Raw genomic sequence first — 18,439 nt, 5'->3', positions numbered from 1 at the left:
AATAATATTCGCAGAATATGACATTCTAATCGTGCACATCAGGCTTAATGTTTGTCTCGCTGTCCTCCATCTGAGCATCAAACCATTTATGAATGTGTAACATGTGACTCAGTGTAAACGCTTTGGTAAAGCGCTTTATAAGTGAAGTCAGTTTACCAGTACGTCAATCGCCAAGTGTCTTTGTGTAAAGAACTGTATAAATCACAATTTTTTTTTGACTGAAAAGCAATATGATACAAATGCCTAGAACTGAAATGTATGCTAATTTACAGAATGATCGTTTTCCAGTATTTTTTTTTAGTTTGAGCTAAATGGTCTCTGCCAAATTAAATGTTTTGATTTGCCAGATTTGGCCTAAAGCTTGACATGCCTGGGGTAATGGATATGCATTTTATTACTTATTAATAATATGTTTCTTTTGTTCCCCAGAGTTATAATGAAATGTTGGACTGTGAAGCTGGTGAGTATAACAGAACTAGATCAGTGACTAACCAGGGAAGGATACATACTGTAGATAGCTGAATGAATTCAGTAAATTGATAGTTAATTAATTAAATTCCATCCATCCCTTTTCTGACCCACTTGTTCCCATTTTCAGGGTTGGGGGAAATTCATTAAATTGTCCTTGATATTGTGTCTTTGGGACAACTAATCTTAGAATGTAATTACTAAGGTGGTGTGGTAGTTGGTTCCTTACAGCAGTCCCTCCAGCATTTCATGGGCAATTTGTGGGTATTGTTGCAGCCTAAAATGACAGTTTTTGCAGCAGCATTTGCCGGCAGTAGTTGTGGTATTTCAAGGCTTTGTTTTCCATTACTGTGTATAAACAGGTACATTTGAACAAAAAAATCCTTTAAATTGTATAAAAATAGAGAAACGTGGTCGAATTCACAACAATTTAACAAAATATGTAAAATTTCACACACAGTTTAAAGGTTTCTAGTGCAAAGAATAGCAAACGGGGGATATGGGATTGTTTAAGTTTTTGCAACAAAAAAAAAAAAAAATCCTAAAATAAATAGATGATACTTTTCCTGTAATAATTTCTCCAATTCAGGATTGGCACTGTGAAAGGGAAATGTATGTTGCAGTGCAGATAACAATACAATATTCACAGATGTGTTAACAGTTTTTTTTTTTTTAAAGAATATTTAAAACATTTGTGATGCAGTAAAATAATGATTATTAGCTGCCAGAAACAGATCAGTTTACGCATTTACGTATTTTTAGATGTGCATTTTGATCCACAAATGTGTGATAATTTATCTGTAAATATCAGGTCTCTAGATTGGATGTTCTCACACTTTTGCTACATTCTTGACACATTAGAGTCACGATTGAGTCACAGCAATTTGTACATTTGTGCATGGAGATAGCACCAACGGGCGTAAGCACCAATGATAATTGCCACTGCTCCTGTTCTAAAGGGTACTGGAGTTAATTGCAAGCTCCATCAGAAGATCACTTATAATGGTAGAGGCATAGTCAGTATATTTTCTTTAAAAAATACTTTTTAAGAAGCCAAGAGATAATTAAACACTTTGCCACTATTTTTTTGGAAGAGTGGTGGTGGCTGTTGTGACACAGTCTGTGACCCGACTAAATGGTTGTTCCAGTCACTCCGGGTGAATCACCATCAACCTCCAGCTTCTGCAGCTGATGGCTTACACAAGGAAGCTGGAGTCCATGCTTCCTCATCGACCAGATTTTGTCGGGTCACAAAACTTGTCCCAACACCTCTCTGTAGAGCCATAGTGGCTGTTGTGATACACACTTCAGATTGGTCAAAATGTCATGATGATTGGACATTATTGCATTAATAGTTGGAATCACAACTTCTCAAATGTATAGAGGGACTTTTAGAGTGAGAGGAGATTGGAAACCTCAGTTTTAAATTTAAATGAAGATAATTCAATTTAAATAAAAAATATGGAATTGATGTCATATACATTTATATATTTAAATTTATTTAATTAATTGAGTAAGCAAGTAATGGTAATAATACCATTACTTGCTTATGGTAATGGTATAAGCAAATTAACAAACTAAAAAACTTTGTTGTTGTGAAGTACTTTTTAATTGATTATGCAGCATAAAATACTTAACTGCTAAATGTGACACACCATGAGAAAACCAGGAACATATCGGCATGAGAGAAACAAAAAAAAAGACAAAAATCTACTTTTTCTAACTGATTTTTTAACTCATGTTGAGATTTATCTGAGCATGAAGCTAAGAACAATATCTGAAGTGAACTTGTTGAGAAATCAAACTTTCATGCGCTCGCAAGTTTTTTACCTGAAGATTCTCAAGCTGATGTCAGTCAGACTGCTAGATTTCAGCAGTAGTGCTTGGTGGAAGTGGAAAAATATAATGTTTAATTAAAGATTACGGACAAACCGAGCAATGTTTGGCACTTTTATTACCAAATATCAGCAGTAATGTTTTCATTGAATAAGATGTCATTAGATGGCAAAACTGGTGCCTTATGCCCCTTCAGAATCTATTCTGATCATGAGTTGGAAAAAATTGCTACTTCAAGAAGTGGGCTTTTATCGTGGTAGTAGCAGCATAGTTCATAACTGCAGTCAGCTGTTTTAAATACTCACCGGATTTACCTGCTGCCGACACACACATTGCTTTCTTCCTTTCCTTTTCAGCCATAATCCATTGTTCCCTACCTCAGTACCGCATTCACTCATAAACATAACAGGCACACGTGAGCACATCCGATAATAGGTGAGCGAACTGTGATTACTAAAAATTAAAAAAAAAAAATTGGAATAAATGCTCACGCTGTGATTCAACCAATGTATTAATTGTGGATGTGAATTGCATGAAAAAAGGTTAAAACACAGCCTTTTCTGGGGGGTTGGGTTCATTCAAATGGCTAAATGCCCAGGAGGTGACAAGCCCTGAGAAAGTTTGAGGGCTGTTTTCTCCCCTTATGTACGTTGAATACAGCCAACATCCAAATGCCCTTATCTTCACATACAGTATTTCCATGTGTATGATATTAATGGTTTATGGTTTTCTCATGGCGCATGAAATTGATTGTTAACATTGTTTTTTTTCTGAGTAAAAAAAAAAAATTGGATTTTAAAATCCATCCATTTATTATCTTTAGTTTTTAAAATAAAGTTTATGATTAAATCCTTCCCCAGCTGTAACGATGCTCCACGGTGCACTGCTCAAACTACTGCAGATCTATTTTGATAACTTCCAGTCAGACTTCAGAGGACAGAATGTGAGCGGCAGTCCACATGTCAGGGATGTCGACCACAACACAGAATTCTTCCAGTTCAGCATCACAGCACTCTACAGACTACAGGCCACCTGGGTGAACATGTACGTGTGTGTTTGTATGTACGTTTATGCAGAAGCACTCACTATTAGGTCACAGATTTTCTTCTTTCTAATGTAAAGGTACGAGAGCTTCTCTGTTTCCTGCGAGTTGACGTACGCAGGAACTAAAGTCTGTGAAAGTGAGATTTCAGAAAACATCAGCACAGCACTGTCATTAGGAAACAAGATCTTGTGCAATCGCAGGTAAGTTTATATCATAACTGATGTCAAATAAGTTGGTCTTTTTTTTATCACCAAGGCCATTCATCATCCTTTTTGAAATTTCTTTTAGTGCAGATTTGAATTAATTACAGTAGCTTAGCGCAGGCATCTAGATGTGCTTGAAGTTTCCTTGAAGATGTCTTACTCCTCATGAGTCAAGCTACAAAAAATGGTGCAATTTATTGTGAATCATAAAAGGTGATTGAGATCCATATATGTTGATAGTTTGTTTCAATCTAAGAATGTTGTAAACATGAAGAGAAGATCATTGACAGCTCATACATAATCATTACAGGAAAAATGTCTGACAAGTTTAAAAATCACATGACAGAAAGAAACTAACAGTAATTAATGACCATGGTGATGGCCAGGATGTTACCTCACCGTGGTTCGTTAGTGAAATGGACAAGGCTTTTGGCTGCATTCAAGCTCTGTTGAACCAAAGGTTGACCACACTTTCTGACTCAGTGGTGACACCGGAGCACTGGGTTGCAGTGTCAAAACCCTTGAAGAGGACCATCCTAATTACAAAGAAAGTTTAACATTCGTGCATGATTACAAGAAAAAAAAACAGAGGAGATAACAAGCTCATAAGATAAGGATGACCAGGAGAACCATGCAAGGTGACAGAATCTGAGACTTGTGGACTTCCCAGAGAGAGTGGAAGGGAAGGACCTAATTTTTTTTCCTATAAAACTGGCTTCCTAAAGTGGTGGACTTGGAGTAAATCCACCATATTGAAATTGAACATGCTCACCGTATGCTCCAGCAACTCCAAGGAGAAGGCGGCATCCCGCGAGCCTTTGTGATCCGGCTACTACGATTCTCAGACACGGTGAAGATCCTCGATGCAGCGCGGAGGAAAGGGTCACTCCTCTACGGTAATTCCAAAATCATGATATTCCGAGACATGTCCACATAAGAAGAGGAAAGTGTTTGTTTCACTCAAGAAAAAAACTCGATTTCCCCGAGGGGAGACGTACCTTCAGCTGCCAGCAGTCCGCGAAAAACTACCTAAAGAACTACCACCCGACGTGCTGGCTTGACCGCATGGCTGTCGACTTATATCGGTGCTTGGCAAGTTTAATATAGGTAGTTGTTGCCTAAATAATAACTTGAACTGTATCAGCTGCCCACAGACTATAAACAACTGTATAATGGGTCTCTTGGGACAGCTTACCTAAGCAGAGGGCCATCTGCGCATGCGAACAAAACTGACTACTTCACTTGCCCTCGTAGATATCAGATGCACAATTGAATGACGCACTGCTACTAGGTTAAATATGTGGACATTTGTTCGCTTGCTCTGCAGTTTTCTATAACAGTTATGATTGACTGCCTCAAATATAATCTTTTTTGCCATGGTTTGGTCTGGATGTAAAGTTTTTTACAGGACCATTGTTACTGTTTGAATTAACTTCCACTAACAAGTGGGTGTAAATGTTCCCTATTTGAGCACAGGGTAGTTTCATTTCACAAGATAGGACAATAGAACAGCCTATTATTGCATAGGGATGAACTGGGGTTCTACCTACGACAGGGTTTATTTGTTCTTTTTTTATTTTATTTTATTATTAGGGTCCGAAGGGCATGCTGGCCGTAGGAACCAATTGTTCTTGCTCTTTTTCCCTATTGTTATTTCACACCTGTTTACCCCCTTCGGATGCCCAAAGTCTCACCAAAATTTGCACGCACCTCAGGCCTGCTGAAAAACGAGATAATATGGCTCAATGAAAAAAAACGCTTAAAAAATGGCCTCACGGCGTGCATTATAGACGCCAAAAATGCGATGGAGCCACACAACCAGCAGGTTTGCCTGATGTATTTTTACCCTAAGTTGAGTAAAAACTTACATGATGACCACGCCCTAAACCAAACAGGAAGTCAGCCATCTTTGGTCAAAAAATGTAATTTTGCCCTGGAAACACATTTGCGCAAACTAGTGTGAGGGGCTTCATGCGATTCGCTTCAAACTCGGCCAGAACACTTATGCTGCATTCACACCAAATGCGTTTTTTGCGGCACACGCAAACAGATTACATGCAAAGTCAATGGTTGAGATGCGCTGGGAGGCGAATTATTCACCGGTGGGGCGGCGCAGACTGATTTGCGCGTGGAAAGCGATGGCTGCTGCAAGCGCGCTCCTGATTTTTGTGATATTCGCCGTTCACATTCGCTTGAACTCTGATTAGCTTTCGCTAAAGCGCGAAAGCCAATCAGAGTCCTTATTGGCAATGGCGTCAGGCAGGCAACACGGAAATTAGTATTTTCACCCGTTCAACCATTGAGGAGAAGCTAATCGTAGCGGTGTGTGACCATCGGGAGCTGTATGACACGGCCTGTTGTTTTAACCGGGACCAGGACCAGGAAGGATTTGGCATGGAGGAGAATCAGCGAGGAGGTGGGAGCAGCAGGTAAATGTTCTCTCTGTAGTTTTCATCTTTGAAAGTCGGCAGTGATCAAGGATAGCATTAGCTAATGATAGCATTAGCCGCTAAAACCAGCTTTTTTCACTGATGGTTTATGGAAGGAAAAAAAGTCAGGAGAAGCGTAGTGGGTCAGCTGCAGGAACATCCAAACAGTGGAAATACCCTGTGGTCATGTCCTTCGTCGACCCCTTTGTTTCACCGCGAGAGACAAGCAGCAACATGGGGCAGGGGGTTGAGGAAGACAGGGCCGTAAAGTATGGTCAACCATCAGAGACTGGAGGTTTGTTTATCAGACATATAGAAATATATACCAGGTTAATATTCAGGCCTTTATGCATCACGGCTTCGTCGAGTGAGGGGATCTAAATCTAGTATAATGATTTAAAATGTATAGTAATGTGTTTCATATATTGTGTTTGCTGTCACTCAGAGGTAAACAATCAGATGAGTGATGGAGGGGGAACAGATAGTGCTCAGGGAGCAGGAGAAGATGCTGATGGTGATGATGGTGCTGCAGCAGCATCTCCTGCAGAAACAAGTGCAGCCAAACCATCTGATATGAACATGACAGAAGTTGTTTTGCATTTTGTTATAAATAAAATGTATCTATAAATGCTTGGTATATCAATGATGACAATGTTGATCATTACCTAATTTAATGTTAAATTAAAATACATCTATGATCTTATTTAAGTAACAGTGACTTGATAAGCTATTAATATATATATATATATATATATATATATATATATATATATATATATATATATATATATATATATATATATATATATATATATATATATAATGAGTTTGTTTATTTTTAAGGAAAAAGAGCAAAGAAGTGGCCCAGCCAAGGCCCTCCAAGAGAGGTGGAGCAGCTTATCCTACAGACCTTCAGGAGACCTCCTCCTCACCACCAGCTCTGACTGAGGATGAGATGTTTTTCAGAGACCTGCTTCCTATCCTGCAAAAAGTGCCACCAGAATTTAGGGAACGTTAAATTTCAAACTTATAAACTTCTTGATTATCATCCGGTAACACTAAATTTGGAAAATTTTAATTATGTTTTTGATTGGGCTGGATGGGCGGCACTCTTTGCATGGCAGGAACCACATTGTGAATAGTTGTTTACACTAGTTTATTTATTATGTAAGTATTATAATATTGAAGTAAATAGTTTGTTTAAAATTGAGGTATTATGTTAATGTAAATGGTGTTGTTTCAGAATTGTTGATTAAAAACACATTTTGAAGTGTACTTTTGCTTTCTTTTTAATTTCTATCAATGCATCTTAACAGCTATGTGTTCACATCAAGGTTATATATTTTCATACAAGAACATATGGTTTCCTCATGTTGATTCTCTTTGAGACCTTTAATGCCTTAAATTAATTTCAGAGGTGAGGTTTCTTGGATTATTTATTTCTGTTTAAAAATGAAGCTGACAGACGTTTCTCTCTCCATTCGTCCATATTTATTATACACATGTTAATACAGTAGGAAGTTTGCTTTATAGAAGTTTGTGGTTGGCTCTTAAAATAGTCGTTTTGGGTTTGCTGGTGCAATATGTCTAGCCATGGAACAGCTCCTGCAGAGAAGTACGATATGAAGACCTCTCGTCCATATCTGTTAGCTGTGGTCCTGAAGGAGTCACCTGTGGCCAGATACCTGCACATTTAACATAGAAAAGCTCAGATCATTGATAATCAGATATATATAATGTGGGTGTGTGTACGTGTGCATAAAGGTGGAGAGATTAGAGAGAGAACAGGCCTTTTCTCTCAGAATGTGTTGCCAGATGACAATAATTAACAGTAGTAAATAACTAATGATTTATGAATTATTAATAATATATGAGTTAAAAACAATAAATATTATTAATGAAACAAGCCTTATCTCCCAGAATAGGTTTCCAGAGAACAAAAAATAACAATAGTAAATAATTTATTATAATGATTAACTTTTATTTTAATTGTAATATATTTATGATAAAGACAATAATAAAGCAGGCCTTATCTCCCAGAATAGGTATCTCCAGAAAACAATAATTTTAATAATTCTGCTTTTAAATTCCCTTGGGATTAATATAGTATCTATCTATCTTTATTGTGTATTTGAGAGATGTGTCTTATGAATCATGGCATCGTCAGTTGCTTATGAATCTTACCGGAGACAGACAGACAGTTGTTCGGCTGCAGAGATGGAGCTCCTGTAGTTGGTATCCTGCCGGGACATCTGTGGGCCAATCAGACCCAGCAGGTCGTGGAATCGAGTGCTGGTCATCCACATGTACCGCTGGAAGCAGTCATCATCCAGGCGTAGCTCCTGAAGCAGGCAGTGAAGCTCACCGAGTTGGATGTGTCGCTGGTTAACCTGGTGAAGCCAGGAAAGCCAACGTTTCTTCCCCTTCCGAGGGTAAGGAGCAGTGAATTGAAGGGGTCCTCCATAGTTGATGGTGGAAACAAACAGAGCCTGATTGTCGCCTTTTTGGGAGTCTGGTGGGCGGAGCTTCGCTTCAGACACGAATATGAAGCAAATAGGGAAACATTTTTTGATCCTGCGAATCCTGCAGAAGGTTTCGCACGACAGACACAAACGGCCCCGCAGAAAACGTGTTTGGTGTGAACGCAGCATTAGGACCCACTGAAGATTAAAAATCATAGAAATAATTTGCGTATCTCAAAACGTTTGGTCGTGCGCGCACTACAAATTCAACGCAAAATGGGCACAAACTGTGATGGTTCCACACGACCAGCAGGTTTGTCCTATTCATACGAAATTTGCCATGTATTCTGGACCCCAGGAGAAGCAAAAAGTTACAGATCACTTTGTCCAAAACCAAACAGGAAGTCGGCCATCTTGGGTAATGGGATTTCGCTTTTGCGCAAACTAGTCTGAGGGGCTTTACTCGATTCACTTCAAACTTGGCCAGAACACTAAGGACCCACTATAGATTGAAAATCTTCAAAATAATTTGCGTATCTGTAGCGGTTTGGTCTTGGCGCGACTGGCGCCATTTAGCACGCCATTATAGAGAAATGCATATAACTCTCAAATGCGAAGTTCAAACTATTTAATATTTGTTACACCTGTTGACTCTCCATCCCTATGCAAGACTCAATGTCAAAATTACCCATCATGCCTTACGTTCTCAGATGGCGCTGCTTTTAGAAAAAACAGGCTGTGATCAGTGGGAGGGGCCTATAATGTCACTGGAAAATCCTTCGCCATCACATTCTAAATGCTGTATCTTGGCTATTTTTCAATGGATTTGCATCAAGATAGACCTTCTTTTAACGTCGATACCCATACCTGATGTGACACTGCAGGGAGCTTCACTGCAGCCTCATTCAGATCATTATCGTAGCACATAGCATGTATACTGCCTGGTCTTACTGTTATATTTTGCAAACTTAAATTACATATTTATTTTAAATTTATTTATTTATTTTTTAACTTATTTGTCATTTTGTATTGTCCTTGAGTGAATGCTATACTCAGTACTTAACAATACCACTAATATTACTATTATGTTGTAGTTTACTGCCTGTGGGGGATGGAGGCAGAAGGAGGGAGGGTGGGGGGGCATGGGTAATGTGGTTTCCATTGAATGTTCTGTACTAACTGTTCTCTATGTCTGTATGAAAAAAACAAATGAAAACTCAATAAACACAGTGATTTAAAAAAAAGAAAATATGTAATGAAAATACAATAAAATGTTAATGTCTAACTTATAGACAAGCAACGTGAAATTAACAGTAAATATGCAATATGAACTTTAAGTATATCAAATAAACAACTATGCTTCATATACCCATTTATGTTTTAATTTAGGCTGTATTATAATTTAGGAATTATGGCTGGGAATATATCGAGATTCAAGATGTATCAAGTTTTCTATTTTGGCGATACATAAAATTACAATATTGCATATATTGATATATGTCATATTTTGTATAAAGATACTTGTTTTAGGAGTCGCTGCTTTTACTTATTGTCCTAAGCCCAGACCTTTCCTATAACAAGCCACACTACAGAACTTACTCACACATGCTGTCCCTTACAGGATAAAAAGCCAAAAGTGGCACATATTGTGCAGCTGTTTGTTAATAAATGTGTCTGTGTGGCATTTTGCATGAGAAAATTTAACCCAGAATTGTCTTTCTGGTAAGACTTTATTTTAAATTAAATTATCAAGATTTATATTGTATATCACCATTTTGAGAAAATATATTGAGATATGAGTTTTGGTCCTTATCTCCCAGCCCTGGTTGGAATGTAAACAGCATTTCAATGTCATCAAAGGTAGATTTACCAGATTGTCATCTGGTATACTGGAGCTTGGTTGGGATGACGGGTCAGCAAAATGTTATTGTATCAATGACCTGTTTGCATTAAAATCACTACATCCTGTAGAATCACTTTACTGCTGTACATATTTTACTGTAAGCTCCTTAAGGATTCAAGTCACTGATTACTATATGATTTTGGTCCAAAGCAATATCAAATGCAGTTTTTTTCATCAAGGAACATGAAACTAGTGTTGCCAGCAAGCTGGCTGGCTCCCCACACTGGACACCGTGCATGAATTGGGCCAGTCTGTCAATGACCCCCGGGCCATTTTACACCCCAGTCCACCCCTTAACCGGACTCTAGGGTTTTAGGGTGATAGAGAGGCGATTGCATGACCTTAAATAAACCTGAAACAAATATGTCTGATGAAACTTCTTTAATGTGTCTGATGTGAAACAGTTTTTTAAAGAAAAGTGGAGACTTGATCATGGGTATCAACAATTGATCTGTTGAAATTAATACATTAAGGGGCGGATTCACTAAGATCTGAAATAAAGGGTCATAAATCAAGTGCGTCCCTAAATCGTTTGGTAATGCTGTTTCCTCACTTGCAGTGGGGAATTCACTTACATTGTGGTGCAAATAGGTGCGCATGTAGACGCGGTTGAAAGTGCCCTATTTACTGTAAATTAACATTTTGCTCATTCAATGTGGAGAGGTGAGTGCACAGAAGCACAAAATGACATTTGAAGAAGTTAAATTGAAGGCACTAGTACAGTGCCCATCGGAAGTATGTATTCATGTGGGAGCATAAGGGGTATATTTGCGGGTGCAAAATGTGGGTGCAATTTTCCTGGTTTAATTCTACTAGTACAGTGCCCGTCGGAAGTATGCATTCATACAGTGGGCGCTTAAGGAGAGTTGTCAATTACGGGCATTACTAACAACATGCTCTGTAGCATTATTAAGGGGTATATTTGCAGGTGCAAAGTAAAATAATGTGTACAATTTACCTGGTTTAATTCTATGAGACATGCGTATGATGAATGTGTTGGTTTTTTTTACTCATTTTTATATTTTTTGTTTTAATTATTGTTTGTTGTTGCCATTGTAGTGTTATTCTGGAGTCATTTTGTGTGTTTTTTTTGTTGATGGAGTTTTGTGCATTTCTGTTGTCATTTTAGTGTATTTTTGTATAAATATTTAGTTTTGTGTATATTGAGTCATTTTCATATTTTTGTTGTTGTTTGGTGTATTTTTCTGTAATATATGTTTTTTTGTGTCATTTTATGTGTTTTTGGAGCCTTTTGTATATTTTTGTGCATTTCTGTTGTTGTTTTGTGTACTTCCTGTATAAATATTGTTTAGTTTTTTTTTTTGTTTTACGTCATTTGTGCATTTTTTTGTATAATTATTGTTTTTTGTTGCATTTGAGGTGTGATTCTGGAGTCATTTTGTATCTTTTTTTAGTGTAGTTTTTTGCATTTCCGTTGTCTTTTGTGTATTTTTTTGTTTAAATATTTAGTTTTGTGTATTTTGAGTCATTTTCATATTTTTGTTGTTTGGTGTGTGTTTTGGGGGCGGAGGGAGGAAACCATTCTAAAGTCATACGCACCAGTCCATCCACGTGTACCTGCCTAACTTTCAATAAACTTCTCTATTGTCAGTAGTTAGATGTAGTGGCAGGTGTGTCGTGAGAGAAGCTGCAGTTGTCAGGTGACCTTCACTATGTAGCATGTAAACACTTAGATCTGACTCAGAGCGTAACACTACAGTCAATACCACCCTATGGACGGGTGTCGTGACTGATTGCAACCGGACTAAATGGTGGTCCGTTATTCACTCAACACTCACATACCTGCACGCATGTCACGTAGACGGTGATCAATAGTGAAGCCCACCTGATCGATGTGTGTGTGTGTGTGTGTGAGAGACAGACTCTCTACCTGAGACTCTAATCTCCTCCGTTGGTTCTCACACACACGCACCGCGAAAAAATGTGCAGCTTTCAACACAGCAGCCATTGCCGTCAATAACTTCCGGGTGAGGTCTGTCCGGTCTAAATAGCGAACGGTCAACCTAACATGAAAATAAACGTTTCGAAATGTCATCACCAAAAAAAGAACAGTAAAAAAGTTTTTTCCTCAAAAGAGAAAAGAGAAGTCCACGGGAGCTCGTGCACGCACCGGAAGTGAGCTGTGTAGTGAAATAGATATAGATGGTGCGCACCCTCACACTCCGAGGTCAAATGCTGAATAGGTTTCAGTTGCCGTGCCGTCCAGAAGTGAAATAAAATTAAAATAAACATTTTGGAAATGACCAAATTACTCCAAAATAACAGATACACACACACGGGGTATCTGGAACCCGTTGACCAAGTTTCAGGTCGAACTCGCACCGCGTCGGGGAGATATTTGCTCCACACAGCGACACACACGCACACAGACGTCCCTTGCTTTTTAGATAGACAATATTAAATAATGACAAAGTAATATAATGATAATATAGCAATACTAATAATACAATGACAATACCAGTAGCTATAATATAAAACATTAATAATGAAAAAGGAGTTTAAAAATATAATTGTAGTTATAATAACAGCAATACATTAATAGTGAAAGTAGTAATAGTAATAATAGTAATGCTATAATAATAATAATAATAATAGGTTAACAAACACCATGTTCAAGCATAAGGGTGTCCATATGTGCACTTGGCACCAGGACACCCTAGGCCGCATTTCGATGATCGACTTCGTAGTCGTGTCATCGGACTTGCGGCCGCATGTCTTGGACACTCGGGTAAAGAGAGGGGCGGAGCTGTCAACTGATCACCACCTGGTGGTGAGTTGGCTCCGATGGCGGGGGAGGATGCCGGTTAGACCTGGCAGACCCAAACGTATAGTGAGGGTCTGCTGGGAACGCCTGGCAGAGTCTCCCTTCAGATGGAGCTTCAACTTCCACCTCCGGGAAAACTTCAACCATGTCTCGGAGGAGGCGGGGGACATTGAGTCCGAGTGGGCCATGTTCCGTGCCTCTGTTGCTGAGGCGGCTGATCGGTGCTGTGGCCGCAAGGTAGTCGGTGCCTGTCGTGGCGGCAATACCCGAACCCGTTGGTGGACACCGGGGGTGAGGGATGCCGTCAAGCTGAAGAAGGAGTCCTACCGGGCCTTTTTGGCCTGTGGGACTCCGGAGGCAGCAGACAGGTACCGACGGGCCAAGCGGAGTGCAGCCACGGCGGTCGCTGAGGCAAAAGCCCGGACATGGGAGGAGTTTGGTGAGGCCATGGAGAACGACTTCCGGACGGCTTAGAAGAGATTCTGGACCACCATCCGGTGTCTCAGGAGGGGGAAGCAGTGCACCGTCAACACTAAGTATGGTGCGGATGGTGCGCTGCTGACCTTGACTCGAGACGTTGTGGATCGGTGGGGGGAATACTTCGAAGACCTCCTCAATCCCATCGACACGCCTTCCAATCAGGAAGCAGGGCCCAGGGACCCGAGAGTGGGCTCTCCTATCTCTGGGGCTGAGGTTGCCAAGGTGGTTAAAAAGCTCCTCGGTAGCAGGGCTCCGGGGGTGGATGAGATCCGCCCGAAGTTCCTCAAGGCCCTGGATGTTGTGGGGCTGTCATGGCTGACACGACTCTGCAACATCGCGTGGACATCGGGGGCAGTGCCTCTAGATTGGCAGACCGGAGTGGTGGTCCCCCTTTTTAAGAAGGGGGACCGGAGGGTGTGTTCCAATTATAGATGGATCACACTCCTCAGCCTCCCTGGTAAGGTCTTTTCAGGGATACTGGAGAGGAGGGTCCGCCGGATAGTTGAACCTCGGATTCAGGAGGAGCAATGTGGTTTTTGTCCAGGCCGTGGAACTGTGGACCAGCTCTACACCCTCAGCAGGGTCCTTGAGGGGTCATGTGCACTAGTTGGGCAAATTCCCATGTGTTTTGTGGACCTGGAAAAGGCATTTGACCGTGTCCCTCAGGGATTCCTGTGGGGGGTCCTCCGGGAGTGTGGGGTATCAAACCTCCTGATAGGAGCTGTTCGTTCCCTGTATGACCGGAGTCAGAGTCGGGTCCGCATTGCCGGCAGTAAGTCGAAATCGTTTCCGGTGAGGGTTGGACTCCGCCAGGGCTGCCCTTTGTCACCGATTCTGTTCATAACTTTTATGGACAGAATTAATAGGCGCAGTCAGGGTGTTGAGGGGGTCCGGTTCGGGGGCCTCAGTATTGCATCACTGCTTTTTGCAGATGATGTGGTCCTGTTGGCTCCAACATACCATGACCTTCAACTCTCACTGGATCGGTTCGCAGCCGAGTGTGAAGCGGCCGGAATGAGAATCAGCACCTCCAAATTCGAGTCCATGGTTCTCGACCGGAAAAAGGTGGAGTGCCTTCTCCGGGTTGGAGATGAGGTTCTGCCCCAGGTGGAGGAGTTCAAGTGCCTCGGGGTCTTGTTCACGAGTGAGGGAAGGATGGAGCGAGAGATCGACAGGCGGATTGGTGTGGCGTCTGCAGTGATGCGGAGTCTGCACCGGTCCGTCATTGTAAAAAGGGCCAAAAAGCGAAGCTCTCGATTTACAGGTCGGTCTACGTTCCAACCCTCACCTATGGTCATGAACTTTGGGTCATGACCGAAAGAACAAGATCACGGGTACAAGCAGCCGAAAGGAGTTTCCTCCGTAGGGTGGCTGGGCTCTCCCTTAGAGATAGGGTGAGAAGCTCAGTCATTCGGGAGGGGCTCAAAGTAGAGTCGCTGCTCCTCCGCATCGAGAAGAGCCAGATGAGGTGGCTCGGGTACCTAATTAGGATGCCCCCTGAACGCCTCCCTAGTGAGGGGTTCAGGAGGGGTTAAGACCCAGGACACGCTGGAGATACTATGTTTCTCGGCTGGCCTGGGAACGTCTCGGGGTCCCCCCGGAAGAGCTTGAGGAAGTGGCCGGAGAGAGGGAAGTCTGGGCCTCCCAACTGAGGATGCTGCCCCCGCGACCCGGAAACGGCGAAGCGGAAGAAGAGGGATGGATGGATGGATAATAGGTTAATATTGACACTAAAACATTGTGCAGATATATCTCGAGTCACTGTCAATCTTCACTTCATACAAAACTACAGTACGCCAGTTGAGTCAACTAATAATCAGCATGTATGGCTATACTGTACCCCCCCTCAACCAACAGAGAAAGTTGGTCACACCAGTGCCATGACTGGATAAGTTTGCGTCGAGCCCTGATAATAATAAAGATGATGATACGGATATATTAACAGCAAAAGTAGTAATACTAATAAATGTAATAGTTATAATAATAATAATAATAATAATAAATAACAATATTAAATAATGATAAGGTAATATGATAATATAGCAATGCTAATAATACAATGAGAGTACCAGTAACTAAAATATAAATAATAATTAAAAAGGAGTTTAAAGATATAGTAGTAATAATAATAGCAATAACAATACAGTAGTAGTACAATTATACAATAATAATAATAATAATAATGAGAATCCAGTAACCTTAATACAATAACAAACATAAATAGGTAATAGCAATAATACAATGAGAATACCAGTAACTATAATACAAATATTAATAAAAAAGAATATAAGAATAGCAATAACATTAAATACAGTAGTAGTAAAATTATACACTAATAATAATAAAATAATGAGAATCCAGTAACTATAAGATAAAATAATAAAAAATAATTGCTATAAGAATAGCAATAACAATAATAAAGTAGTAGTACTATTAAAATAGTACTAGCAATAACAAAATACTATAATGAGAATCCAGTAACCATAATACAATAATAAAAATAAACAATATAAAATAATAAGAAAGACTAATATGTAAGCACATCATTCATCTCTCTCATGGCAACAGCAGTCAATAATAGCAATAATACAATAAGAATACCAGTAACTATAAGATAAAATAATAATAAGAAAGATTAATATGTAAGCACATCATTCATCTCTCTCTGGGCTGCAGCAGTAAATGCAGCGTTGACATGTATAATCCCAGGCACCATGTGGTTAACTTTAGCTTAGCTTTCTAAACTGCCAACATTAAATCTATGTGGATGGAGATTCTCCCTGTGCGCTATAAATGACTTGACTACTCCACCGTGTGATCCTCTGCTACGGAGTAAAAGCCTCACGCACTTTTGTTTTGCTTACGTGGTGAAAATATGAGCGTTTATAATGCTGTGTTCACGGATAAACATGCATGTTTACTCACCAGAATAGTACATCCCACGTTTCCGCTCTGAGCTGGTTCATCTTCAACAAACGCGTAGTTTAACAAACAATACTAAAAAATAGTGAATGATATGTTTTTATATACAGATATAAAGTGACAATAACAAACTTACAACATTCCCTGCCGATTGATTAACGCCATTAACACGACACGAGTGTTTGAGTCAAAACATGAAGTTCACCAGTCATTCACACACATTGATATATTTCTTACCAGCAAGAGTCATCTTCATTCTATAGGAAAGTGGTAAAGCCATACTTAAAGGCATATTCATTTACATTTGTGTACACAAAAAAAAGAAAAAAAAAAGTTTTAAACTGGAACAAATAATTTCACATTTAGATAACATTATTGCAAACAACCCAACAGAAGAATCCCATAGTGAACATAGAAAATACAAATTTAAACTAAACAAAATCCTAAAAAAAAAATATATATAAAATTAAAAATTAAAACTCAATTCCACATACACAGACTCAGAAAAGAACACTTCCATCATAACAATAAATCTGGAAAATGCTTGTCAAATGAAATAAAGCAAAACAAAGAAGAAAAAAAAAACTACTATTTCCATATCCAAAATGCAGGGAAGCCAACAAACTGACCTAAAGAAATAAATAACATTTTTAAAGAATTTCATGCAAATTTATACTCATCAGAAAATAACCCAAACCAAGAAGACACCGTTTCATTTTTGAACAACATTAATCTACCCAAACTGAATGAAGAGCATATATTCACACAAGAAACCCCAATAACACAAGAAGAAATTTCCAGATGGCTTCCCTGCAGAGTTCTATAAACATTTTCAGTCAATCCTATCCCCACTTTTCCTCAGTAATAACTGAAATAAAACAACACTCAAGACTTCCTATATAAACACAGCCCCAATCTCACCGTCCAACAAAGACCAGTTACTTCTATCTAGAGTTTAGATTTTTGGTCTGAGCTCAGCCCGAAATCATTTTCCCGCTCAGCTGTCGGGCCGGGCTTCATTATTAACATTATTATTTTTCAATAAACACAAAAACACTTCTATATTGTTGTGGTATAATTTCAAAAGTGATTTCTGCTAGTAGTGGGACAGTGTATTGACGGCGTTGTGTTGCGTTTAGTTGTTCAGCGTTCACATTCACTGAATATTATTTGCTAATTTTGCTCATTCCTCACTTGCTGCAGAAGCGCGGCGAACAAATATGATTGCGTGCTTCAGTCAGGTTTGCGCTCCACGCACGGGCTGCCCGGTCTGGTCTGCAATGCTATAACGAACTGGGTTCTATGTTCTGGTTATGGCAGTTCCACTTGTGTGTATTCAGTGGTTAACTGATGTTGAGATTTCCCATGGCCGAGAAGGCATCATGGTTACGTGCAGCTTTCTTTGCCAATGTGTCTTTGTTTACATGTGTTCTGAGTGTTGATTGGCTGGGAGGCTGGGGAAAGGGCGGGTGTAAGCGGGGAAAAGACTAGTGTACAATTTTGTTCCAACGGTAGTGAGTGTATGACGGTGTAAGACGGTTCTTTGTGTGTTTGTTTATTTTTGGCGTGTTACTACGACCTCCATTAAAGCCTGTAAAACTGTGATAATGGCTCGAGTCACGTCATTACAATACCTTTTGGGCTTGCGGTGAGTGTGTGCGCGCACCCCTCTCTCCCCCCTCGCTGCGCGAGGCACTGCGCTGTTAATCTATCAGCTGCAATGCATTCAATAAAATAATAATTTACGTCGGGTTTGCTTCGGGCTTGGGCCAACAATTTAAGTTAATGGGTCGGGCTCGGGTCGGCTCGGGCTTTATGTCCGCGGGCCTGGGTCAGGCTGGATTTTTTTGGGCCCAATCTGAACTCTACTCCTATCCAGCTACCCCCCAATCTCCCTTCTCAATGT

The 18,439-nt window shown here is 40.0% G+C and overlaps 1 protein-coding gene across 4 annotated transcripts in view; it reads left to right on the top strand.

The window, feature by feature from the left end:
* Positions 1-18,439, top strand: part of pik3c2g (phosphatidylinositol-4-phosphate 3-kinase catalytic subunit type 2 gamma) — a 179,211-nt gene that overhangs the window by 42,955 nt on the left and 117,817 nt on the right. For all 4 annotated transcript variants that reach the window (XM_028450119.1, XM_028450121.1, XM_028450122.1 and 1 more), the window contains 3 exons: positions 430-460; positions 3,165-3,348; positions 3,427-3,549. In XM_028450119.1, the coding sequence (XP_028305920.1) occupies positions 430-460; positions 3,165-3,348; positions 3,427-3,549 (338 nt within the window). The remainder of the gene's footprint in view (positions 1-429; positions 461-3,164; positions 3,349-3,426; positions 3,550-18,439) is intronic.

The sequence above is a fragment of the Gouania willdenowi genome, chromosome 6 (assembly GCF_900634775.1).
Source record: "Gouania willdenowi chromosome 6, fGouWil2.1, whole genome shotgun sequence".
NCBI classification, from domain to species: Eukaryota; Metazoa; Chordata; class Actinopteri; order Blenniiformes; family Gobiesocidae; genus Gouania; species Gouania willdenowi.
The sequence above is the reverse complement of the archived record's forward strand: the minus strand, read 5'-3'. Positions and strand labels throughout refer to the sequence as shown.